The following is a 26,925-nucleotide window of genomic DNA, read 5'->3' as shown; positions in this document are numbered from 1 at the left end:
AAGAATGGTCCTTACATTGGTGATCAGTGGGAAGAATGTCCCTTACATTGGTGATCAGTGAGAAGAATGTCCCTTACATTGGTGATCAGTGAGAAGAATGTTCCTTACATTGGTGATCAGTGGGAAGAATGTTCCTTACATTGGTGATCAGTGGGAAGAATGTCCCTTACATTGGTGATCAGTGAGAAGAATGTTCCTTACATTGGTGATCAGTGGGAAGAATGTTCCTTACATTGGTGATCAGTGGGAAGAATGTTCCTTACATTGGTGATCAGTGAGAAGAATGTTCCTTACATTGGTGATCAGTGAGAAGAATGTTCCTTACATTGGTGATCAGTGGGAAGAATGTCCCTTACATTGGTGATCAGTGAGAAGAATGTCCCTTACATTGGTGATCAGTGAGAAGAATGTCCCTTACATTGGTGATCAGTGAGAAGAATGTTCCTTACATTGGTGATCAGTGAGAAGAATGCTCCTTACATTGGTGATCAGTGAGAAGAATGTTCCTTACATTGGTGATCAGTGAGAAGAATGTTCCTTACATTGGTGATCAGTGGGAAGAATGTTCCTTACATTGGTGATCAGTGGGAAGAATGTTCCTTACATTGGTGATCAGTGGGAAGAATGTTCCTTACATTGGTGATCAGTGAGAAGAATGTTCCTTACATTGGTGATCAGTGGGAAGAATGTTCCTTACATTGGTGATCAGTGAGAAGAATGTTCCTTACATTGGTGATCAGTGGGAAGAATGTTCCTTACATTGGTGATCAGTGAGAAGAATGTTCCTTACATTGGTGATCAGTGAGAAGAATGTTCCTTACATTGGTGATCAGTGAGAAGAATGTTCCTTACATTGGTGATCAGTGGGAAGAATGTTCCTTACATTGGTGATCAGTGAGAAGAATGTTCCTTACATTGGTGATCAGTGGGAAGAATGTTCCTTACATTGGTGATCAGTGGGAAGAATGTCCCTTACATTGGTGATCAGTGAGAAGAATGTTCCTTACATTGGTGATCAGTGGGAAGAATGTTCCTTACATTGGTGATCAGTGAGAAGAATGTTCCTTACATTGGTGATCAGTGGGAAGAATGTTCCTTACATTGGTGATCAGTGAGAAGAATGTCCCTTACATTGGTGATCAGTGAGAAGAATGTTCCTTACATTGGTGATCAGTGAGAAGAATGTCCCTTACATTGGTGATCAGTGAGAAGAATGTTCCTTACATTGGTGATCAGTGGGAAGAATGGTCCTTACATTGGTGATCAGTGGGAAGAATGTCCCTTACATTGGTGATCAGTGAGAAGAATGCTCCTTACATTGGTGATCAGTGGGAAGAATGTCCCTTACATTGGTGATCAGTGGGAAGAATGTTCCTTACATTGGTGATCAGTGGGAAGAATGTTCCTTACATTGGTGATCAGTGGGAAGAATGTTCCTTACATTGGTGATCAGTGAGAAGAATGTCCCTTACATTGGTGATCAGTGAGAAGAATGCTCCTTACATTGGTGATCAGTGGGAAGAATGTCCCTTACATTGGTGATCAGTGGGAAGAATGTTCCTTACATTGGTGATCAGTGGGAAGAATGTTCCTTACATTGGTGATCAGTGGGGAGAATGACTAATCAGCTCACCTCGCTGTCACTGCTCTCTCCTTCTATGAGTATGCCCCATGTTACTTCATGATCAGCACAAGTGATTGGTGCCACTTCTCCCTCTCACCATCTGAGCTCTGTTGTATCGGGTTTACAAGATGCTGACTCCAAGTAAAATTCTGTCACTTAAACTGCTCGTATATAAAAAATATATCAATTTTTTATATCACGGCTTCATTGTCTGTTTTAACCCTGGAAAGGCCAAACCAATGTACAAGGTTGTAGGGTGGATGTGGATTCACCTGAATGGTCGCTAAGTGATAAAATGTGATGGGGGGATTACATTTTTGGTGCATCATGTGTACAGCCCTGAGCACCTGTATGGTTTTCTTCAGGTGGGCGGTCGGGGTAAGGGGGGAGGGGGGTGGTAAAACCAGAGACCTGTGTGCCACCCTCAAATTTACCTCCAGGATTCCGCAGGCTGCTTGTACCATTCCACTGATTTAGTGGGGGGTATAAAAAATAATGATCTCAGCACAGACTTTGTTGCAGCAATCGCAGGATTTTTGTGCCGTGTCATGTCCAAAGTCCAGTGTCATTTTTCTCCTGAGAATGTCACACCCCTCCCTGTGGAATGGTACAGTCCTCATGTATATAAGTCCAGGTATTGGCTGATCTACTCAGTCTGCTGAGAACTTTGCAAAAATGAGTGACGTTGGGAAGAGTGGGCGTCCGATAATTTGGGAATGGACTGACCCCAGGACACCTAGTAAAGAAGAACAAGCTATACTTGACAAGGTAAGTAGTTGGGGGGTCCAATCCTAAGGGCTCATTACCACCAATCATCTCGTTCAGTTGAGTTTTAACAATGAATGTTAGAAGCTGATTGGCTGCCATGCACAACTGCTCCAGTTTTGATAAAATCCTTCTGTATGTATTTTGCATAATGCTTTATTTTGCATGTAACTTCTATACCTTCCTGTGTTTACTGTTCCATATTTCCGATAATGTATTAAAGCGGTAGTAAACCCGCTAATGTTTTTTTTTTTTTTACCAACTGCAAAGCAAAAGGCATAATGAGCTAGTATGCACCGCATACTAGCTCATTATGAAATACTTACCTTAGAACGAGGCCCCGACATCTGGCCCGATCCACGCCGAGGGAGCTGACATGCTCCCTCAGCGTTTCTTCCGGGTATCGCGGCTCCAGCGCTGTGAGTGGCCAGAGCCGCGATATCATCACTCCCGCGCATGCGCGTGGGAGATTTCATCCCGGCCGGTCGGCCACTGCCGGATTTTCAGCCGAGAATCCCCTTGTGCCCATGCGCCGCTGCAGTCAGCGGCGCATACCGAGGGGAATATCTCCTAAACCGTATAGGTTTAGGAGATATTTTTTTTACCCACAGGTAAGACTTATTATAGGCTTTCCTGTAGGTAAAAGTAAAAAAAAAGAGTATACCACCACTTTAAATAAACAAATGTGTAGAGGGACATCTCTATCTATACGGCAATTGCTCTGCCTTCCTGATGGTAAAATATCAATTGAAAAGGCCACATTGGGACAGATCGGCACCCTAGACCTGACCACACAGCTTACAATCTGATTGTATATTGTATCTCCGTTGAACCCCGTCCATTCAATGGACGTTCCCACAAAGCAGTGATGTGAAAGTGACCCTAAAATGGTATTAAACCAAAAATATGTATTACTGTATATTGCAGCCAATCCTTGGGTATGGTGGCCGCATTAGTTTTTGTTTTTTAGGCTGCTGGCCAGTAAGTGACAGGGGTGCTTACAAGGGTCATCTTTTATTCCTTTTTGTGTAAAATCTTTATTCCAAAAGGAAAAGGTTACTGGAAACTGTTATCTGGAGCTCAGCTTCAATCTGTTAGTCAATTCCATCTAAAGCCAGCCATCGATCCTTGGTCAGGTCCCAACTGAAGCAGCCAAGATTCCATCCATTTGTGGGCAGGCTGGTTGTACTGAAGGTGATCCATCAATTAACTTCATTACAACCAGCCTGTCTGATCTTCTTTTTTTTTTTGTTCCCTGTGATGACTGCCGGCAGCGATCGCTGTGTTCTGCCGGTGGGGAAGGTTCTCTGCGGGCAGAACATATTAGCACTGTGGGAGACATTCCGCCATCAACACGGATTGTATTGATGGGAGAAATTAGCCATTTATCTTTCCTTCCATGCTGACTTTTAATAAATGGACACTTACCTGTCCCAGGGTCCAGCGATGTCGGCAGCAGATGACGAGCAATCTCATTTTCTCGGATGCCCCCACCGCCATCCTCTGTAAACACAGTTTAAGTTGGTACCGATATAGACAACATTATCGTTATAATACTCTATATAGGATTTCCACATCACCCTACTAAAGCCAGGTGATGGGTAGCTCGCCGTGACTTTGCAGATGTGTTTTTCACGGCTTAAAGTCTAAATCTTTTTCTGTCACTTTCTTAAAGTGGTGTTTCCACCCAAAAAAAAAATTCCAAAAAAATAAAAAATAAAAATTGGCAAACATTTTTTTTTTAAACTCACCTCTAAATGCCTGTTGCTAGGGGGTCCCTCGTAGTCTGCCTCCTTCAGTGCCCGGGCACCCAACGTCACTTCCCCTCGGCACAGTTAGTCATCTGGGACATGTGACAGGTCTCAGATGACTGCACGGCGTATCACGGCGAGCGGCGCCACTTGCGAATGCGCAGTGGGAGCCTGGCTGTGAAGCCACAGGCAGGTGCCCACAGTAAGAATGCCGGCGCCAACGAGGGGAGGGGGACGAGCGGAACTTCATTCCCCCGCATTGCTGGACCCTTGGACAGGTAAGTGTTGTATTATTAAAAGTCAGCAGCTGCAGTATTTGTAGCTGCTGACTTTTATTTTTTTTTTTTATAAGGGGCACCCCACTTTAAGGTAAAAATCTATATTTTTTTGCTAGAAAATTACTTGGAACCCCCAAACACACACACACACATATATATATATATATATATATATATATATATATATATATATATAAAATATAGTTTTAGCAGAGACCCTAGGGAATAAAATGGCAATTGCTGCAATATTTTATATCACACTGTATTTGCCCAGGAGTCTTTCAAATGCAATTTTTTGGGGGAAAAAATACACTTCAATAAATGAAAAAAACTGAAACAGTAAAGTTAGCACGATTTTTTTGTTTTAATGTGAAAGATGATGTTGCGCCGCGAGAATTGTGAGAGAATCATGATCTATCTTTTAAGCAAAAAAATCGTGATTCTCATTTTAGCCAGAATCGTGCAACTCTAGTAAACACACAAAGGAGGGTAGAAGGAAAAAAAATAATAATAATTTGACCTCATTTGCTGATGGTAAACATCATAAAATGAAATGTTTGATCACGTGTGACTCCACCCATGTGGTATATGTACTGGAGTGTCCATGTAGAAAACAGTACGTGGGTAGGACCACCAGAAAACTAAAGACAAGGATCAATGAACATGTCGGCAATATAGTGAAAGGATTTGAAAACCATAGCGTGTCACAACACTTCAAATTGAAGCACAATGGTGACCCTAGGCAGCTTCAATTTTATGGCATTGATAGAATATTAATTGCTTTTTAACAAATTTTTAAATATAGATCATTTTTGGAAATTAACCTCTTAGTAGTTTGAAGTAGACAGAGAATGGTCATCAATGGTAATATTTATATCATTTCCTGGTGGTGGTCTAGAGTTACCCTTTTATAGTTGACGATTGTCCCTTTAAAAACATTCGGTCAGTAGTCGGTCACAGTGTGGTGTAGGAATAAAAATAATGATAAAACTGTGTCATGCTATTGGTTAGGGTCTATAATAATATATAACAGATGGCTTAGTTGTTAGGCTTTTTAATGTTGGTATATGTTCACTGCTTAGGGTTGTTCAACAACTCGTGGGTGGCTGGCCCATACATAAAATGGCGTGTATGGCTTCAGACGTTCTGCCGCCCCGGTAGGACGCCCATATAACGAAACGCATAGGGCGGGGTCAGGATGCTAACGCAGACACATTGTCCAGGATTGTACTCGCAGCTCGCATACGAACCTCAGCGGCTGGAGACGGTTTGGATACATTACTATGCCAAAACTCCATATCGGTGTCGGGTCTGAAAAGAGTGTATCTTTTAATGTTTTAAATAAATATTTTTATAAATGGCATCACCCTATTGGAGCTTCCTTCTTCCTTCTCTTATACATATGGATATCATGGCATGATTTACTGGAGTGGACCTGGTGCACTTGCTAACAAATATCTCTGATTTAAGCATTGATCGCAAAAAGGAGGAGCTGCCAGTTTATAATTTGACCAGCTATTGGATCTGGTGAGTCAGTTTGGTACGGCTGGTGGAGGATCACATTCGGGTGTTATTGTCACAGTTTTCATCAACGTAAAAGTTTCACTGCATGATATTGTTGTGGATTGATATTTGAAGAATCATCTTTTATATACAATTTTTATTTTTACATTGTCTCTCATATATATATATATATATATATATTTATTATAATATATATATTTTTTGTAACACAAATCATTTATGGACTTCATTGTTCACACATTTCTTTTTCATTTTATATATGGTTTATTCACAAGCACTTTAATGTTTTGCATATACAGTAAAACCTTGGATTGTGAGCATAATTAGTTTCAGAAACATGCTTGTAATCCAAGCACTTGTATATCAAAGCGAATTTCCCCATAAGAAAATAATGGAAATGATTCCATCCACAACCATTTATTCATAGGTCCTTCAGTTTATAGTCCATATTAAAAGATTATAGCAATGTGACCAGGTTGTGTAACCATAAAATGTCCATCCACAAATGGAAGCCTCCACAAGGGGATTAGAAGCAAAATCCAGCAGGAGCTACAGAGTAAGAGAGGCGCCTCTAAGTGTAGCAATATGTTGCTAAATGTTGTATCTTCATTAAATGTAACCATATTGTTACACTTAGAGGCGCCTCTCTTTTATACTCAGTTATGACATGACGCTATTTGTATATCAAGACGTCGCTTGTATATCAAGTCAAAATTTATAAAACAATTTTGCTTGTCTTGCAAAACACTCTCAAACCAAGGTTTTACTGTACATGCATTATGTCACTAGAAGTTATATGATCAATTGGGTATAGATCATATATGTGTGTATACATTTTCTCACTATATGATATAATTGCAGTGACTATCTGGTTAGTCTGATACTCTGCAGAAATTACTGTATTACAGTTGTTACTGAGTGCGGGTCTAGATTTGTGTCTCTCCAAACCTGATACAGTTTTTCTTGTTTTCAGGTAAAAGAAGAGTTTGAGAGGCGTACACAATTGCGCAGCAGCAAATTTCGGGCAGTCCTTGTCCGTACTCTGATGCTTGATGGCGGCACACATTACCTTTTCTTGGTAAGGCTTTGTGTTCCAAGCAATATTGACAGCTTTGGGTGTTCCTATAATGATAAGTGCATTATGTGTGGTAGCTAAACGGTAAAGGAACCTAAGGCATGATAACCATGGAGTGGATCAGCTGTAGGAAGCAGGAATGGGATTATTATTAGAGGTCGACCGATATATCGGCCGGCCGATTTATCAGCCGATATTTGGCGTTTTTTAATTAATCGGAATCGGCCGATTGTGCTGTTAAAAAAGGCAGATGATATATTCAGCACGACTTGCAAATGACTTCAGTAATAGAAGTCAGTGCAAGTTGCCTGGAGACTTGAGTGAAGTGACTTTCCTCCTCTCTGGGCAGTCTGCCAAGAAAAGATCAAAAAGATACAATGTTTACACTTGAATGAATGAACTCAACTCAGTGTGTAGAGCTCTCAGTTTAACCATTTAAAGACTAAATCTTTTTTGACACTTGATGCTTACAAATAAAAATCCTGTATTTTCTGCTAGAAATTCACTTAGAACCCCCAAAACTTATATATATATTTTTAGCAGAGATCCTAGGGAATAAAATAGCGGTTGTTGCAATATTTTATGTCACACGGTATTTGCGCAGCGGTCTTTCAAACTCAATTTTTTTGGGGAAAAAATACACAGATTTAAAAAAAAAAACAGTAAAGTTAGCCCATTTTTTTTCATCCAAAAGTTTTGATTACATGTTTTTGTGTAACATATAAAAAAAAAATATATTTTATATATATATATATATATATTTCATTCTAAATTATACATACAAATGAACTGTTTGGATGTTTGTTTTGTTTAATAAATGTAAGAAATTTTCTGTATCACTTAAGGCTGCTTTCACACTGGAGCGAGCAGGCGTTGACCGTAAAACGCTGCCAGTTTTAGCGGCGCTTTACCGTCATTTTAGCGGGGCACTTATAATCCAGCTAGCGGCCCAGGAAGGGGTTAAATGTGCCCGTGAAGCGACACTGCCAAATCTCATTGCAGGTACATCGGCAGCGGTGCCCATTCGTTTCAATGGGCAGGAGGGGTGGAGGAGCGTTATACACCACTGGAAAGATGCTGCTTGCAGGACTTTTTTTTAACGTCCTGCCAGCGCATCCCCTCAGTGTGAAAGCACTCGGGGCTTCCACACAGACTGCAGGGGAGCCATTTTGCAGGCACTTTACAGGCGCTATTTTAAAGCGCCTGAAAAACACCCCAGTGGGAAAGGTGTCTAACGGTTAGATTTTATGAGATGAAGGGGAAAAAATAAATAAATAATCAGCCTAACATATCGGCCCAAAAAAATCGGCATCATATATCGGCCATCGGCCGTAGCGATTTCTAAATATCGGTATCGGCATCGGCCAGAGAAAAACCCATATCGGTCGACCTCTAATTATTATACATTTATATAGCTTTGACATATTCTGCAGTTCTGTACAAAGAATACTGAACCAGTCACATCAGTCTATGCACCAAAGGAGCTTACATTGTAATATCCCCCCACAGTCACAAACTATTAATATTATTATTATTATACATTTATATAGCTCTGACATATACTGCAGTGCTGTACAGAGAACACTGAGCCAGTCACATCAGTCATCAGGTTGTGCTGTTCTGCAGTGTGCTGCTGGCTCACTCTGCTTTGATCTCAGCTGGCACAAGCATCAAGCCTGGGCTTGTGCTGCAGGCTTCTCCCCCAACCCCCATGCAGTGGGTGGGTGAAGACGAAGGCCTACACCATGTGCTCAAGCTGCAATCCAGGGCTTGTCCCTATGCAAGGGGAGTCCTTACCAGCATTCCAGGATAGAGTGGTGAATAGACTTCACCATATTACTAAGGAAGAACAGAAGCTTACTGTCCTGAAAGCAGATGGAAAGTGTCTGTGTAAGTACCAGCCAGAGGGTGGAAGCTAGAGCAACGGTGACAGTATGGATGGAGGGTAAGTAAGTGGCTTTACATGGTGGCTCCAATACTACTCCTGTCTCAGGATCTGCCATGACTGAGTCAGTATCTGCCCCACTCCCTCCCCAGCAGCCTGGGTCATCTCAGGAGGAGGTTGAGGAAAATGGTGGATTGCTGCAGGCCATTACAGAAATGGAATCTCCATTGAGTGGCAGGAAATTTTGTTTTTTCACTGACTGGTCAGATGAAGATGAGGAGGAGGAGGATATCATGCCTCAGCCAGTAAGGGAGAAAGTTGTGGAAAAATTTTCATTTGTCAAGTTTGATCAGTGCTGCAGTGTCTGCAAATGGCGGACATACTGTTTCAGTTCAGGAAAATGCTGGTGAAGGAGTGCTTGTTGAGAATATCTGTGTATGGATGCCTTTCCTGTGATTACTGCTACAGACAAAGAGACTGCATCTGTCAACGAATCTTTGCAATTGGCAAGGAAAGCAGGAGGAGATGGTGGGAATCCAGACAAAGATGTTCCTGCTGGCTGTTAGATCAAGGAGCAGGAGTCCCACATGAACACCAAGACTACAGAGCCAAAGTGCCGCATGGATGCTAAAACAGCTGGTGTTTTTTCTAAGCATAAGATTTTACCTAATAAAAGGACTGTTGGTAATTGTGGTACTTCTGGGACTATGGTGAGTGGGACTGCTGTGCTGGAGGGGAGGAGGGGGGGATCAGATGGTGGGTAAATTGCCAAACCTGATTTCAAAGGTTCCTATGCAGCCAGTTAATATTCCTATGCAGCCAGTTAATGTGTCATCTTTCCAAGTTGGGAACTATGCTAAGACTGTGTCGGGACAAAGTCATGCTGCTGGTGGAAGGGAACCAGTTGTGGGACTTTCACCTAACACACCTTCTTCCATTAAATGCAGGAATGTGGTACCGCTCAGGTAGGTGGAATACCTCCTCCTTCCTATCAGGAGGGTGGTTGTGGATAGAATCCTAGTCATGGGATTTAAAGTGAAGGATATTTATGCTCTCATCAGTCCGGCAGGTTCCTATGAATATGATTTATCATTTGTGCATCCAGAATCACCGGATCTGTTTTGGGAGCGATATGAGCATGTGTATAGGGGCCAGCCGGACTGGATGGGGCTTGTCCCCAAAGTTATCTCATGACAACCTTTGATTATAGAAACATGAGAAGGAAGTTGGGACTTTGTGTGAAGCAAATGGTGATTAGATAAGGTAATACATACATGGTGACTTAATGAGTTTATTTAAATAAAGAGGGTATAGAATCACACTCAGTATGGAAGAACTTGAAGGGCACCACATCTATGTAAAAGTTGAGTAAAGTACAGTTCATGAACACATAAAATCAGAGAATACAAATACATAATCCAAATAATTCATGTATTTACAACCTTAAAAACGAAAATGGCAGCCCATTCCAGTAGCAATGTATGGAGTGATTACTCCGCGTAAGGAAACAAGTAATTAAAAAAATGAGGAATAGATGCAATGATGATTGACTAAAAAAAAGTGCATGCTGGCAGAGCTCAACGCGTTTCATGTGAAGACACTTCATGGGGAGTGAATGCATCCATTAGTATATATATATATATATCTGGTAAGAACGCCAGCAAAGAAAGAGGAAAGAATATTGCAGTCTGATTACTTACATAGGACTGGAAAACTGGAGTATGTGTTACTGCACCTAATGAGGAAAGGCTAGGATAGTCATCTGTAAAGGGAGCTGAGGATGCTATACCACGCAAGGGGGGAACGCCCAGACACAGGGTCCCCAAGAAGTTGGATTCTCCATATGGTGTGTATGGTAACACAGAGTAGGGCTCCAAAGGAGTCTATGAAAAAGGGAGGGTTATACTGTGAAGCACTCTCATGGAGTAGGGATGGTGTGAAACAAGTAAGGGCCAGAAAGCTGGCGAGGGGAAATTAGAAAATGGTGAAGGGAGATAAGGGTGTACCAGAGAGAACCAGAACCAGATGGACAGATCAAGGGGTGAAAAGTGTATATGGCAATCATATAAGCCAAAGTGAAAAAGAGAACAACTGAAAATTGTGCACAGCAAGAAAAAGTGCGCTGGGCATGATGGAGGAAGCGAGGCGTCCCTCTCCGGCAGCAGAGCTGTCCATGATGGTGCCAGAAAGCTCCAGCTATGTATCAGCCATAATGTGGAAAGGCACACACATTGTGACGTCAGGTTGACACCCGGTGTGAAGCGGCAAGCGTGACGCCAATGTGCAGCGAGCAATCCCACCTGCTCCCCCACCCCCTAGCATGAGGAGGGAAGAGGGAGGGTGCCAGGCACGCATCGCAGCTCCCTAGTAACAGGCGGCACCACTGATGCAGAACACACACAGCTGCAAAAACAAGGAGTTCCCCTTCCCCCCTTTCTGTGCATATTCATTAGGGATGGAGGCACCTGGCCAGACCAATATACAGTTCTTCCCATTTACCCATATTTACTTGCGTATCCTGTGTGGCTGACGGATCTCGTCCGCACGCACAGGATGTGTAGAGGTCTATATTTGCTACCCTTTAACCCTCCTTGTTGATTTGGTGGCCTGGCTTGCAGCTGTGTGTGTTTTGCGCCTGTGGGGCCGCCTGGCCACCTGTTACTAGGGAGATGCCCATTGCCCTCCCCCTCCTCTCCTTATGTTAGTGGGCGGGAGAGCATGTGGGATTGCTCGCTGCGCATCGGCGTCACCCTGGTTGTCATCCTGACGTCACGACGTGTGTGCCTTTCCATGCTATGGCTGATACATAGGGGGAGCTTTCTGGCGCCATCACAGATGACCCTGCTGCCCAGAGAGGGATGCTTCTCTTCCTCCATCATGCCCAGCATGATGATGGAGGCTATCTTCCGGTGCACTGGACGCCCTGAGCGCGCTCTCTTGATCATGACTTTATTTGCTCCTTTGGTTACGCCACACTTTGTATCCAAAATGTCATCTGATACATTTTCACATGAGGTATTTATCTTGTTACATTTGGCACTTTTTCTTGCTGTGCACAATTTTCAGGTGTGTGTGTGTATATATAGTATGTATATATTGTTATATATATATATATATATATATATATGACCGCCATATACACTTTTCACCCCTTAATCTATCCCTCCGGTTATGGTTCTCTCTGGTATAACCTTATCTCCTTTAACCACTTTCAAATTTTCCCCTCACCAGCTCTCCTCCCCTTACTTGCTTCACACCATCCCTGCTCCATAATAGTTCTCAGTATAACCCCCCCTTTTTTCAGACTCCTTTGGAGCCCTACTCTGTGTTACCACACACACCATATGGAGAATACAACTTCTTGGGGATCCTGTGTCTGCACCTATTGTTTCTCCTAGTGTAGTGGAGGGTGCTGGACCAGCGTTTATGGTTGTGCCAATACCTCCTCCTCAGTGTGGCAGAAGTGCTGCGGTTCGAGGTCAGCAGATAGAGGGGTTGATTGAGTGATGGAGTGGATGATGGGGAAGGGAGAGGTGGGAAGGGGAAGGGAATGTAAGTGGCTGGTGCAGAATGCAAGGTGAATGATGTGGAAGTCAGGATGAAAAATGTGGAAGTTCGGGTGAATGATGTGGGGGGAGGGGTTAATGGGGGGGGGTTTGGCTGAGAATGTCCTGGGGAGCAGGGGGGAGGGGGTTCTGCCATTGGGATTGTTGAATGAGAATATGGAATGGTTGGAGGCTAAAAGAAAAAAAGAGTAAGAGGTAGACAAAGAGGAAGGATGTCAAAGCTCCTGAACCTAGGAGGCTGGAGGTGGCAATTGCTTTTGAGGTGTTTTCTGAAATGAAGGGTGGAAGTTCTTCTGGTGATGAGTCAGTGATTTCTATGGAGGAGGAATCACAATGGACATTGAAGTGTGTAGGGTCTCCAGGTAGGGAGGGAGGTAAGCAGGCTAAGAAACGTATACCTCAATCATCCTGATGGCAGTTCCCACTCCACTGAAGATGGCGACCATTAATGCCGCCAGCATAAAATCAGTAAGTGCTCTTAATGTGGCCTTATTTTTACTCAGCAGGTTTGATGCTGATATTTTCTTTTTGCAAGAGACCTGGTTGTCTAGTTTGGCTGATATTCATCTGGCGAAGGAGTGGAGGCACAGCTCCTCTTTCTGGCCCCTTGTGGCTGAGCCTTACACTGGAGTTGCAGTACTTTTTTCTGGCATGTTAACCTGTCGGCGTATTATTGAGGTATAGATGGAGAATTACATGGTCTTTGACGTCTCCATGGGGGGGCAGGACCTGAGCCTGATCAACATCTATGGGCCCCAGACAAAGTGGGACGGGAAATGCCTCTTCATGAAGATCAAGCCCTTTTTACAGCCCGACAAGTTTTCTTTGGTGATTTCAACACTGTCACTAGGACTAAGAACAGGAAGAGTACCGGAGCCAGGCTGGACTGTGACAGCTTCTTCTTGAACAAAATAGCTAGAGAGGCATGTCTGGTTGATGTGCACATTCATTGCTGCCCAGATGACACAGGATTCACTTTTCAGCGAGGTAGTAGTCAGAGTAGAATAGGTTTTTTTTTAAAGGGGAACTCTGCCTTTTCAGCACCAATGTGTCAGGCAGTGGAGTTTTCCAATCACTGTATTCTGTCTGTGGCTCTGAATAGCCCCAATACACCATCTAGGGGGAAGGGTACCTGGAAGCTAAATTCGGCACTCCTGGACAATGTGAAGGTGAGTCAAACCTTTGAGGATTTTTTTTCGGCACAGATATCATTCATGGACTTTTGACACAATAAGTAATATTGGTGGGAGCTTACAAAACAAAGCATCGTTGGGTTTTTCAAGACCAGAGGAAGAAATAAACAGCTTGATAAGTATGTCACCTACTAGAGTCTGTGGAGAAAGCTTGATAGGCTTGTGTCGAATAATGAGGACCCGGGGATGATATCTGAGGTTAAACTCTTGCTCAGGGAGTGTCAATATGACAGGCATGCCTCTTTGGTTCTGGAAAGGGATTATGGGAAATATCACTCGCCCGACCCTTACCAGAATTGCAAACAAGGTAAAGCAGTTAAGTCAGTTGTAGGCCTGGTTGACAGTACAGGTTCCTTGACAAAGTCCAAGTCGAGGATCCTGGAAACCACCAGGTCATATTATGCTGACCTCCTGGGCAGGAGGGACCTTGATCAGACAGGCATATCAAGTGTTCTGGATTCTATTCCAGGATTGGGAAATGGCAGTTCTCTTGAGAGTTTGACATCGAACATCACAGCAGATGAGGTGGTTAAGGCAATTAATAAGCTTGCCATTAAGAAGTCGCCTGGGCCAGATGGATTGACAGCCAAGTTTTATAAGCACTTTACCGTTACTCTGACCCCATATTTGGTGCAGGTTTTTAATGGCTGTCTGAGAGAGGGTTCGCTCACTCCCTCCATGCGACAATCTGCGGTGATTCTTCTGTCAAAGGGTAAGGATTCTTAGAGAATTGAGAATTGGCAGCCCATTAGCCTTCTCAATGTTGATAGGAAGATACTGGCAAAAATAATTTACTGGCGTTTATTGTCTGTAGCGGGCAATCTATTTTGCAGCCACCAGCACTGTTCGGTTCAGGGTATAAGCACTTTTTCAGCAGTGTTAACTGTCCGGGAGACCTTGGAGTGGTGCAGAGCTGCAGGCTGGAGAAAGTACTTGCTGGCATTGGATCAAGCTAAAGATTTTGATCGGGTCAATCATGAGTGCCTATGGCTGCTTCCTGGCAAGTATGGCCTGGAGGGGGGCTTTATTGATTGGCTAAGTATAACTGAAAATACTAATGCGCTCCACCTAACTAATTAATAAATATCTAAAAATTAATATATACTAAGGAAGCAGCCAGCACGAAATGGTGATCTCTACACCAGCATAGAATATAAAAAATGAATAAATAAATGCGGCGCTGCCTAAAAAATATATAAAGTGCAATAACTAAAAAAACTACAAGTGCAAGAGTGAATCTGTCTCACTACAGTATTAGAATATGCAACAATGAAACAATGAGTAAAGTGCATCTAATATGCAATATAATAAGTAATCTTATACGTGCATAAATAATCAAAATTAATAAGTGAAATGAATTCCAAGGTGTAAAATTACAAAATATAAAATGCCAAATAGATAATAATGTGCAAAATGCAATTATAAACAGTGATCATCAAAAGAAGTCCATGCATATAATTAGTGACCATAAATTAAAGTCCATGCAAAAAAAACTTTTGAAGTGATTTCCAGTATGTGACAATCCACTGCAAACTTCAGTGCCCGACTTGTGCACCACCAGTTTCCCCCAGCCTCTCACCTCAAGTATATGGCAAAAAAGCGCTGTATATACCCAGATGTTACTCCATCCTTATCCATCCAGCCTCAGTTATATACCGCTGTATATATACAGTTATTGCTTTCCCAATTTCTCCAGATATATCCAGTTACAATTGGTGGTACATATGGGATGGAAGAAAAACAAGGGGGGCTCTCATGTGTAGTATTTAAAACACAGCTTTAATAGAACAATAATCCTCACTTACATGTAAAAAAATGACAGCAGACTCGTAGCAGACACGAACTTCCGGTCTCGGCCGCGACCGGAAGTGATATGTGCAACACCTAGCTCCTTTCCCTGACGCATTGCGTCACAACCTCGTGACTTTTTCAAAGCTAAAGATTTTGATCGGGTCAATCATGAGTGCCTATGGCTGCTTCCTGGCAAGTATGGCCTGGAGGGGGGCTTTATTGATTGGCTGAAGACCTTGTACAGAGGAGCTGAAAGCTTCATGCTTGTGAATGGTTGGATCTTTGAGGTTGTGCATCAGGGTGTCCTTTGAGTCCTCTGCTTTATGCGTTCGTAAACTATCCCTTCATCCAGAAGTTAGAGAACAGACCATTGTGCGGAGGGCTTATGCTGATGATGTATCTATTTTCATTTATGTGACAGAGGAGGTGGTCTTGGTGATGGAGCAGTATGCTCAGTATGCTGAGGCATCTAGCTCAAAGATCAATCAGGGTAAAAGTGAAGTTATTTGGATGGGTGAGAAAGGTGATGGCTTCAAGCTTCTGGACATCTTCTCAGAGCCCTGACCGGAAATTAAAGTTTTAGGCATCAAATTTGGTCCCGGCGATTATGGCCTTACAAATTGGGAAAGCAGGCTACAAGATGCTGATGCCAAGGTTGCCACCTGAAAGGATTGGAAACTCTCTTACAGGGAAAGGATGGACCTGATCCCGGTATTTCTGTATGTCAGCTTTGTCTGTGTTTTGCCAGTGTCTCTCTATGCGAGAATCTACAGCTGTTTCTTCCAACTGTTATGGGGGAACTAACTGAAACTTGTCAAGAGGTCTGTAACCTACCTTCTCAGGCAGATGAGTGGCCTAGGTATGGTAAACCCGGTGTTTTTTTTTTCTAGGATGTTTTTTTAAACAGAATTTTGCTAACATGCTGGCAAAGGAACCGCCAAGGTGGGTTGGTATTTTTTAGTCCTGGTTTAGGCCTTTTCTGTAAAGCTGGGAGAATGGTGGGCCAGTGAAAAGCCTGAGGGCCTGACATGGTGAGCTCCTGCCTTATGTTGCCCCACGCCTGAAAATGCTTTGACAGTGGCAAGTGACGGTGGTAGCACCAGCTGTTAAGATCTTTAGATTCTCAAAGACCTAGCTAAACTTCCAGGGAAACCCAATCGCCACCAACACTTTTCGGACGTAGGACTCAAGTCCTTGTGCGATCGAAAGGACTTGATCATACGCCTGGCCGATAAAGGGGGTGGGATTTTCATTTTAAACAAAAACCAGTATGAAATAGAAATGTATAGAATCCTTAGTGAACCGGGCACATATAAAGAATTGCTGAACAATCCCACTGGTTTATATAAAAAACAACTTGTTGACCTTATATCAAAAGGTCATGACCTTAAGATTTTAAATAAAAAGGAAAAAAATGTCTTGATACCCACAGCTCCACGTATACCCACCATATATTACCTACCCAAAATCCACAAAGATCCCGTTAAACCTCCCCGGACGGCCTATAGTGAGTGGCATCAATTCGGTCACATCACGTATAGGTCGTTATATAGACTTTTACTTGCACCCTTTGGTCATAAAGACTCCATCATATTTGAAAGATACAGGCTCCACTATTAGACTACAAGAGAACATCGAAGTACAGGAGAATTATATTATAGCCACAGCAGACGTGGCGTCCCTATACACTTGTATACCACACAAAAGGGGCATAGAGGCTGTTCGCCACTTTTTGGATCTGGAACACTCTCTGGCACCCTTTCAGTGTGAATACTTCATTGAAGTTTTAGAATTAGCTACCAGACATAGTTATTTTTGGTTCAATGAACGTTACTACCTCCAACAAAGGGGCATAGCAATGGGGACCAAATTCGCTCCCAGCCTTGCGAATCTCTTCATGGCCAAGTGGGAGGAGGATGTCGTCTATGCCCAACAGAATCCATCATTGGTCCTTTGGGCAAGATATATAGACGACACCCTCCTCCTGTGGAGTGGCACTCGAGAATCTCTTGGAATGTTCTTTGACTGCCTTAATTCTAACGATAGGGGTATCGAACTGTCGTATGAGGCTAGTACAAGTAAGATACATTTTCTAGATTTGGAAATTGAGATGGTTGATAACCACTTCAGATTCCAAACGTACCGTAATGGTTTCGTCCCTATAGACAGTTGCCATCATAAATCATGGCTGAACTCAGTTCCACGTAGCCAGTTCCTGAGGCTCCGCAGAAATTGTACCAACAAGGATACATTTAACACACAGGCTAACATCTTAAAATGGCGTTTTCTTTATAAGGGGTATGATGATAGGTCTTTAGATCTAGAACTTCAGAGAGTGGCGAACTTGGATAGGAAATCTCTCCTTGTAATTAAACCTAAACAAGAACCAGACGAGAACTTTAAATGGGCCATGCTGACATAATTTTCAACGCAATCCAAACAAATTAAAACTATTGTCAACAGACAGTGGAATGTTCTTAGAAATGACGCTATTCTCAGCACGTCACTACCTGAGTGGGCTAAAATCATTTTTAGGGGAGCACCTTCTTTGCATAACCGCATAGCACCGAATATAGTGAACCCACCAGTTCGTTCTTCCTTTTTTTATGATCTAATAGGCTATTTTCCTTGTAAGAAATGTGTTGTGTGTCAACACAACTCTTTGGGGAGACGCAAAACTTTAGAATTTACATCAACTGTAACAAATAAAAAATATAAGATCAAACAATTTTGCACTTGTAGCAGCAAGTATATTGTATATTTAATCACTTGCCCTTGCGGCCAACAGTATGATAGCCACACGATCAGGATGTTTTCCATGAGAATGGGTGAACATACTGTATTGCTCTTATTAAAAGCTAAGATTCTAAGCAAAGATGTCCACCCAGACATTATAAAGAATTTCATAACAGTAATCCATTAGGTTTACAATTTATTGCCATCGACAAGTATGTTCCCCCATGGAGAGGGGGTGCTATGACTAGAGGAGTGTCTCGTTTAGAGACGTTCGGGATCTATGAGCTCCAGTTCTACTCCCCTTTTGGAATGAATGTGGAGTGGGACATTAATGCTTTCATTAATGAGTCTTAGGAGTGGTAGTCATTATTGATATTTTCAGATAAATTTTCATCTTCTATACAATTTAGTGGGCATTTTCTCTTCCTTTTTATTTATGTTTTGTTTTTGAATTTGGTATTATAATTTTCATTCAGTCACATTGAATTATAATATATGTTTTTTTGGCTGTATGTATCTAAACATCACGATAATATTATTACTAATGTAAGACCTCTTTAAAAGAATCCATCTCTGACATATGTCCCAAAACTTTTGACACATTGTATATGGGGTTTTAAATTATAGTTGGCTGTCCATTGTTACTAAACTCTGAAATAATATCCCTTTTGCCCAATCACGAACCAGTGGCTGTAAATTGCAAGTCTGGGTTTGTAGAATATGTGATAACTGTTCTGCAGACACCGAGTATTTCTTGCTATATATCAGCTTTGTTCAACATAATACTGTATTTGAGACGGGCTGTGGAGCGCAAGCCCTGCTTTCACATTGAGGCTTGGGATGGCCGTCTATTTCACACAAACTGGAAGTTGGACGGTAGACATGTGCAGAGTAAAATATTTTGTTTTGGAATTTCGTTTTCGTCCGAAAACTTAATTTATTTAGTTACTCCCGAAATTCGTTTTTATTTATTTCGTTTTTCGTTCAAAAATTGCATTCATCCGAAAATCCACATGAATTACGGTCGAATCTGTCTTTGAAGGCTTATGGTGTCTGTCGAATGTATAAAGAAGATTCGATGGAGCTAGTATACAGCATACTTTAGAACCCTATTAAAGTCTATGGGACTCCAACGTTCAAAATCTAAAGTGCTAATTTTAAAGGCTAATTTGCAAGTTACTGTCCTAAAAAGTGTTTGGGGACCCGGGTCCTGCCCCAGGGGACATGTATCAATGCTAAAAAAAAGTTTTAAAAACGGCCGTTTTTTCGGGAGCAGTTATTTTAATAATGATTAAAGTGAAACAATAAAAGTGTAATATTCCTTTAAATTTCGTGGGGGGGGGGGGGGGTTGTCTATAGTATGCCTGTGAAGGGGTGCATGTTTCTGGTGCTTAGAACTGTCCCTGCACAAAGTGTCATTTATGCAGGAAAAAAAGTCCTTTAAAATCACTCGCAGCTATTATGAATTGTCGGCTCCCGTAATACAGAGAACACTCATTGAAAGTCATTGATAAAAAAATAAATAAATAAATAAATAAATAAAAAAAGCGTGGGGGTTCCCCAAATTCAATTACCAGGCCCTTCAGGTCTGGTATGGAAATTAAGGGGAACCCTGCCTCAAATTTAAGAAAAAATTTGACGTGGGGTTCCCCCTAAATATCCATAACCAGACCCTTCAGGTCTGGTATGGATATTAAGGGGAACCCCGCGTCAAATTTTTTTAAAAAATTGACGTGGGGTTCCCCCTAAAAATCCATACCAGACCCTTTATCCGAGCACGCAACCTGGCAGGCCGCAGGAAAAGAGGGGGGACGAGAGAGCGGCCCCCCTCCCTCCTGAACCGTACCAGGCCACATGCCCTCAACATTGGGAGGATGCTTTGGGGGTCTGTGACCCCTCAAAGCACCTTGTCCCCATGTTGATGAAGACAAGGGCCTCATCCCCACAACCCTGGCCGGTGGTTGTGGAGGTCTGCGGGCGGGGGGCTTATCAGAATCTGGAAGCCCCCTTTAACAAGGGGACCCCCAGATCCCGCCCCCCCCTGTTTGAAATGGTAAGGGGGTACAAAAGTACCCCTACCATTTCACAAAGAAAGTGTAAAAAATGGTTAAATAAAACAAACACACTTTTGAAAAATTCCTTTATTAAAAATAAAAAAATAAAAAAAAGATTCCAGCGGCGGTAATCCACTCTTGCTATCCAGCGACGGACGGTCATCTCTCATGGCTCATCTCATCCAGCGCAGCGAATACATCCTTCTTCTGTCTCCGTGGAGGAGACACTGCAGGCATTCCGGCGGCTGACGTTTCTTATATACGGAGGGCGGGGCCACCCGTCACCTGACCCCGCCCCCCTCTGACGCAAGGGGAAACCCGGGGTTCCCCGTGACGTATGGGTGACCCCGCCCCCTCTGATGTAACGGAAACCTGCCTGTGTTACATCAGAGGGGTGCGGGGTCACCCATATGTCACAGGGAACCCCGGGTTTCCCCTTGCGTCAGAGGGGGGCGGGGTCAGGTGACGGGTGGCCCCGCCCTCCGTATATAAGAAACGTCAGCCGCCGGAATCCTTGCAGTCTCTCCTCCACGGAGACAGAAGAAGGATGTATTCGCTGCGCTGGATGAGATGAGCCATCGCTGGAGAGATGACCGTCCGTCGCTGGATAGCAAGAGTGGATTACCGCCGCTGGAATCTTTTTTTTATTTTTTTATTTTTAATAAAGGAATTTTTCAAAAGTGTGTTTGTTTTATTTAACCATTTTTTACACTTTCTTTGTGAAATGGTAGGGGTACTTTTGTACCCCCTTACCATTTCAAACAGGGGGGGGGGCGGGATCTGGGGGTCCCCTTGTTAAAGGGGGCTTCCAGATTCTGATAAGCCCCCCGCCCGCAGACCTCCACAACCACCGGCCAGGGTTGTGGGGATGAGGCCCTTGTCCTCATCAACATGGGGACAAGGTGCTTTGAGGGGTCACAGACCCCCAAAGCATCCTCCCAATGTTGAGGGCATGTGGCCTGGTACGGTTCAGGAGGGAGGGGGGGGCGCTCTCTCGTCCCCCCCTCTTTTCCTGCGGCCTGCCAGGTTGCGTGCTCGGATAAAGGGTCTGGTATGGATTTTTAGGGGGAACCCCACGTCAATTTTTTTTTAAATTTGACGCGGGGTTCCCTTTAATATCCATACCAGACCTGAAGGGTCTGGTTATGGATATTTAGGGGGAACACCACGTCAAATTTTTTCTTAAATTTGAGGCAGGGTTCCCCTTAATATCCATACCAGACCTGAAGGGCCTGGTAATTGAATTTGGGGGACCCCCACGCTTTTTTTTTATTTTTTTTTATTTTTTTTTATCAATGACTTTCAATGAGTGTTCTCTGTATTACGGAGCCGACAATTCATTATAGCTGCGAGTGATTTTAAAGGACTTTTTTTCCTGCATAAATGACACTTTGTGCAGGGACAGTTCTAAGCACGGGAAACATGCGCCCCTTCACAGGCATACTATAGACAACCCCCCCCCCCCTACGAAATTTAAAGGAATATTACACTTTTATTGTTTCACTTTAATCATTATTAAAATCACTGCTCCCGAAAAAACGGCCGTTTTTAAAACTTTTTTTGCATTGATACATGTCCCCTGGGGCAGGACCCGGGTCCCCAAACACTTTTTGGGACAGTAACTTGCAGAATCTTTTCTCTCTGTCAAATCTTTTTTCTCTGTCGAATATTTTCTCTATATAATCTTGGACTAATAGAGGTAAGGTTAGGCACATTCGACCACAGGTTCTATAGACAGATTGTTATTGTCAGAGTCATGTCGAATCTCCTATTCTAAATCGAACTGTTGTAACAATGAAAATGAAAATAAAGCATTTATTTATGTCGGATCTTTCGTTTTTCGGATTTTGTGCTTTCGTTATCGTTTTTCAAAACGAAAATGAAAATAGCTGAAATTCGGACGAAAACTAATGCACATGTCTATTGGACGGCCAGTGGAACGCCTACCACTCCTTGATATAGAGGCGTGGAACACACGGCAGTCCGCCATTTTGGCTTAACCCGGAAGTAACATTTACATGGTGACACTATGAGCTGGATTCTGGTTAGAAGGGTCATATACTTCATAGTTTCATAGTTAGTAAGGTTGAATAAAGACACCAGTCCATCCAGTTCAACCTGAGTGAGTGGCTACCCCTATCCCTGTACATTGCACACTCACATTGGTCCCTACCCTCAAGGAGCCCACAATCTAAGGTTCCCATTCATATACTAAGGCCAATTTTGGTCGGAAGCCAATTAACCTACCTGCATGTCTTTGGAGTGTGGGAGGAAACTGGAGTACCCGTAAGAAACCCACGCAGGCACAGGGAGAACATGCAAACTCCAGGCAGGTAGTGTCAAGGTTGGGATTTGAACCAGCAACCCTTTTACTGCTAGGTGAGAGTGCTAACCACTACACCACTGTACTCTATAAATGTAAGTAACGCTGCGGTGCAGAGACACCCCAGACAAAGTGTATTGACACTAAACGCATCGGGAGGACTCCACTGCCGCCACCTTTTGTTTTAAACAAGCCCTTGAAACACTTTTTTCATGTAAGTGTACAACCTTTTAATAAATTTCCTTTTGTAATATGGAATTACACTATATGGTCTTCTCTATCCTTTTCTATATATTGGTTGTATCCTGACACTATACTTACCTATGCTAAGACGGACCTTTCTCCAAAAGTTTTGGGAAGCCTCTCCAAAAGTTTTGGGACACATCTGCAGGGATCGTTTTTTGGTTGTCTGCTGACATTCTAAGCTCTATTGACTCACAGAACGTACGCTCTGGTGGGTCTAAGCTATCTGGTAAGCTCACATCTTCTCTGGTGATGGTCTTGTCACGCTGATGATTGCCAGGCACTTTGTTTTTTTGGCTGTTTGAAGAGTGTGCAAACTTCTTTTTGGGACTTTTGGCACGATCTTCAATGGACTTTTTCACCTAAATATTTATTTTTGCCACTTCATTTTCTTTTTGGGTTTTTTGCTTGAATGTTGTAATCCGTCTTCTGACGGCTCAAATTTTGTTCATTTTATTTTTGTGTGTATATATATATATATATATATATTTATGTGATTTCAGTGTTATCACACCAGTCACTTTTCCATTGTTTATCATTTTCTCTGACATCCTCTTATCACAAGATTTGTTGCCAGTACCTATCACTATTCAGTGTGTCATAAGAGTGGTTGCTATTGTTTGCCACTACCTAGTGTGCCATAATATTGACTACCAGTCTCTGTCACTTTTTTACACACGATCGCACTGACATGTGTTCAGTCATGTTATTGTTTTAGTCACTTTAAAGCGCTACACCATATATATCCAAGTGACGGCAGAGGAAATGATGTATTTATACATGGAGATCACATCTCCCATTATGTATTATACATGGCGATCATATCCCCCCTTATGTATTTATACATGGCGATCATATCCCTCCCTTATGCATTTATAGATGGCGATCATATCCCCCCTTATGTATTATACATGGTGATCATATCCCCCCATATGTATTATACATGGTGATCATATCCCCCCCTTATGTATTATACATGGTGATCATATCCCCCCTTATGTTTTTATTCATGGCGATCATATCCCCCCTCATGTATTTATACATGGCGATCATATCCCCCCTCATGTATTTATACATGGAGATCATATCCCCCCTTAAATATTTATACATGGAGATCATATCCCCCTTATGTATTTATACATGGTGATCATATCCTCCCTTAATCTCCTCTTCTTAAGAGAGAATAAATTCAGTTCCTCTAATCTTTCCTCGTAGCTGAGCTCCTCCATGCCTCTTATCAGTTTGGTTGCCCTTCTCTGCACTTTCTCCAGTTCCCCGATATCTTTTTTGAGAACCGGAGCCCAAAACTGAACTACATATTCCAGATGAGGTCTTACTAATGATTTTTATAGGGGCTTCTCATGAGTTTGCAATTTAAAGTGGTCCCCATAGTATCTCAGAAAAATTATTCCTGATAGAACGCTTACCAATACTTACCAATATAAGTAGAATATCAGTGAAAATACACAATTAAAAAGGTGGAATTGTTTTCTGAACTTTCTTCATCTTTTCAGGTTGAGATTGGAGAGCTCCCTAATATCTGCCTTTACGTGTCCCGAGCTCTGTGTGGAGTTCAGGATCCGGAACCAAATTTGAAGAAAATTCTGCCGGCTGAGAAAATATATGAGAATCCGTTGGTTACCTAAAATGGAGATGCGAATGACACCAGAGAATGAAGATGAAGAATCCTCATAGGACAAATATTCCCCAATTCACTTTTTAGTTAGTCATCACAAAATTCCTAATTATATGATATGTCATGGAGAATAAAGTATACATCATATCTCTACAATACATGCATTCCATATGTTTATCTCTATAACCTCTTCCCGCTGGTATAATGCACATATGTGTCCACACAGCGGATGGGTCCTAACGCTGGTTGTATAAATCTGTCTATGCAGAACGGCTCTCCACCAACAACTCATCCTCACTGTTAATGAAAGAGAGCTGGTGGGTGGCGCTTATGATCATTGGACTGCTGCAACAGCCAATCACTGGGTCGCATTAGTAGGAACTCCACCTCCCATCAGATGCCTTAAAGGGCTAGCAGCGGTCAGCAACAAGGGGTTAATGCAGTATTAAACTCAACCCATTACGTGCTTTGCCGCGTACACACGACCGGTTTTGACATCGGAAATTAAGTCCGAAGGTTTTTTTCAACGGAATTCAGCTCAAACTGTCTTGCATACACACGGTCACACCAAATTCCAACGGCCAATAAGCGGCGACGTACAACACGTATGACGGCACTATAAAAAGGAAGTTTAATGCTTCCACGCATGCGTTGAATTGTTTCCGAGCATGCGTCAGAAATTTGCACGTCGGAATTGCATACACACGAACGGAATTTCCGATAGAAACTTTTTCCGTCGGAAAAATTGAGAACATGCTCTCAATCTTTTGCTGGCCAAAATTCCGCCAGCAAAAGTCTGATGGATCCACGGTCGCATTTTCCGGTGAAAAGCTCTCCTCTGTCTTTTGCTGGCTGAAATTCCGATCGTGTGTACGCGGCACTAGATGTCTTCTGAGCTCAGTGTTAGCTCTTCTTTTGTCAAACTGAAGCTTTGATTTCCCCCTTTTTTCAGCTGGAACTTGGTGGAGCTCAGTTCCACCACCTCTGGCTCAGGCTCTCTGCCTACCTCTATCATTTGTCAACACAGAAGTCACCTACAGTGGAGGCACTAGGGCCGGCTGGGTGCTTCAGCTTAACCCTTTCATGACTAAGCCTATTTTTGGAATTTGGTATTTACAAGTTAAAATCCATATTTTCTACTAGAAAATTACTTGGAACCCCCAAACATTATATATATTTTTTTAACAGAGACTCTGGAGAATAAAACGGCGATTGTTACAATATTTTATGTCACACGGTATTTGCGCAGCGGTGTTTTAAATGCAACTTTTTGGGAAAAGGGACACTTTCATGAATTAAAAAAAACGAAACAGTAAAATTATCCCATTTTTTTTGCATAATGTGAAAGATAATGTTACGCCGAGTAAATAGATACCAAACATGTCACACTTTATAATTGCACGCACTTGTGGATTGACGACAAAGTACGGTACCTAAAAATCTCAATAGGCGACGCTTTAAACATTTTTTACGGTTACCAGGTTAGCGTTACAGAGGAGGTCTAGTGCTAAAATTATTGCTCTCGCTCTGACGATCGCGGCGATACCTCACATGTGTGATTTGAACACTGTTTACATATGCGGGCGCGACTTCCGTATGCGTTTTCTTTGCTTTGCGAGCTCGCGGGGACGGCGGGCGCTTTAAAAAAAAATGTTTTATTTTTTTATTTATTTTAAAATGACTAAATTGTTTAAAATAAAAAAAAATAAAAATGTTATCACTTTTATTGCTGTCACAAGGAGTATAAACATCCCTTGTGACAGTAATAGGCGGTGACAGGTACTCTTTATGGAGGGATCGGGGGTCTAAAAGACCCCCCACCCCTCCTTTACACTTCAGTGTATTCAGATCGCCGAAAACGGCGATTCTGAATACCGGATATTTTTTTTAAACCGGTGCAATTGGCAGCCGAGTAAACGGGAAGTGACTTCATGACGTCGCTTCCGTGTTTACTGTGAGGAGACTGGAACGAAGCCGATTACAGCTTCGTTCCAGTTCCTCCCCAGTGGCCGGAGGCAGCGCAACTTTGATTCGGTGCTCCAGATCGAACGGGAGCACCGGTAACAGCGGCGGGAGGCGGCGGGAGGGTGGGACGTCCCCTCCCGCTCCTCCGGCATAACAGCCGAGCGGCTTTTAGCCGCATCGGTTGTTATGGCTGGATAGCCAATCGCCCGCTGAACAAAACGGTACCGGGATGATGCCTGCAGGTGCGGGCATCATCCCGGTATACCCCCCGGAAGCCGAGTACGCAGATCTGCGTACGCTCGGCGGGAAGGGGTTAATACAGCAACAAAAGTAAGATATGTGGACGATGGTGGAGCTGTTAAGGAAGGGGGGTGGCATAGAGGAGTCAGAGCTGAAGATAGGTGAAAGTAGGATGCAGAAGTAAGCGGCTGTGGAAGAAGGATGAACTCTGCACTCTCTTTGTAGTGCACCCCCAAACTCTGCACTCTGTATGTAATGCACTCCTGGTGTTTAATG

The 26,925-nt window shown here is 42.8% G+C and overlaps 1 protein-coding gene across 1 annotated transcript; it reads left to right on the top strand.

Annotated features, from left to right (window-relative positions):
- Window positions 1-2,262: 2,262 nt before the first annotated feature.
- LOC143984217 (uncharacterized) lies at window positions 2,263-24,600 on the top strand. The gene is made up of 3 exons (XM_077484504.1): window positions 2,263-2,392; window positions 6,916-7,020; window positions 24,323-24,600. Exons 1-3 carry the CDS (start codon window positions 2,300-2,302, stop codon window positions 24,452-24,454), a joined length of 330 nt encoding a protein of 109 aa, XP_077340630.1. The 5' UTR covers window positions 2,263-2,299; the 3' UTR covers window positions 24,455-24,600.
- Window positions 24,601-26,925: the final 2,325 nt, after the last annotated feature.

This window comes from Lithobates pipiens, unplaced genomic scaffold (assembly GCF_037356315.1).
Source record: "Lithobates pipiens isolate NorthernLeopardFrog02 unplaced genomic scaffold, aLitPip1_a1.2 Scaffold_16, whole genome shotgun sequence".
Lineage (NCBI taxonomy): Eukaryota > Metazoa > Chordata > Amphibia > Anura > Ranidae > Lithobates > Lithobates pipiens.
This window is presented reverse-complemented; position numbering and strand designations above follow the sequence as displayed.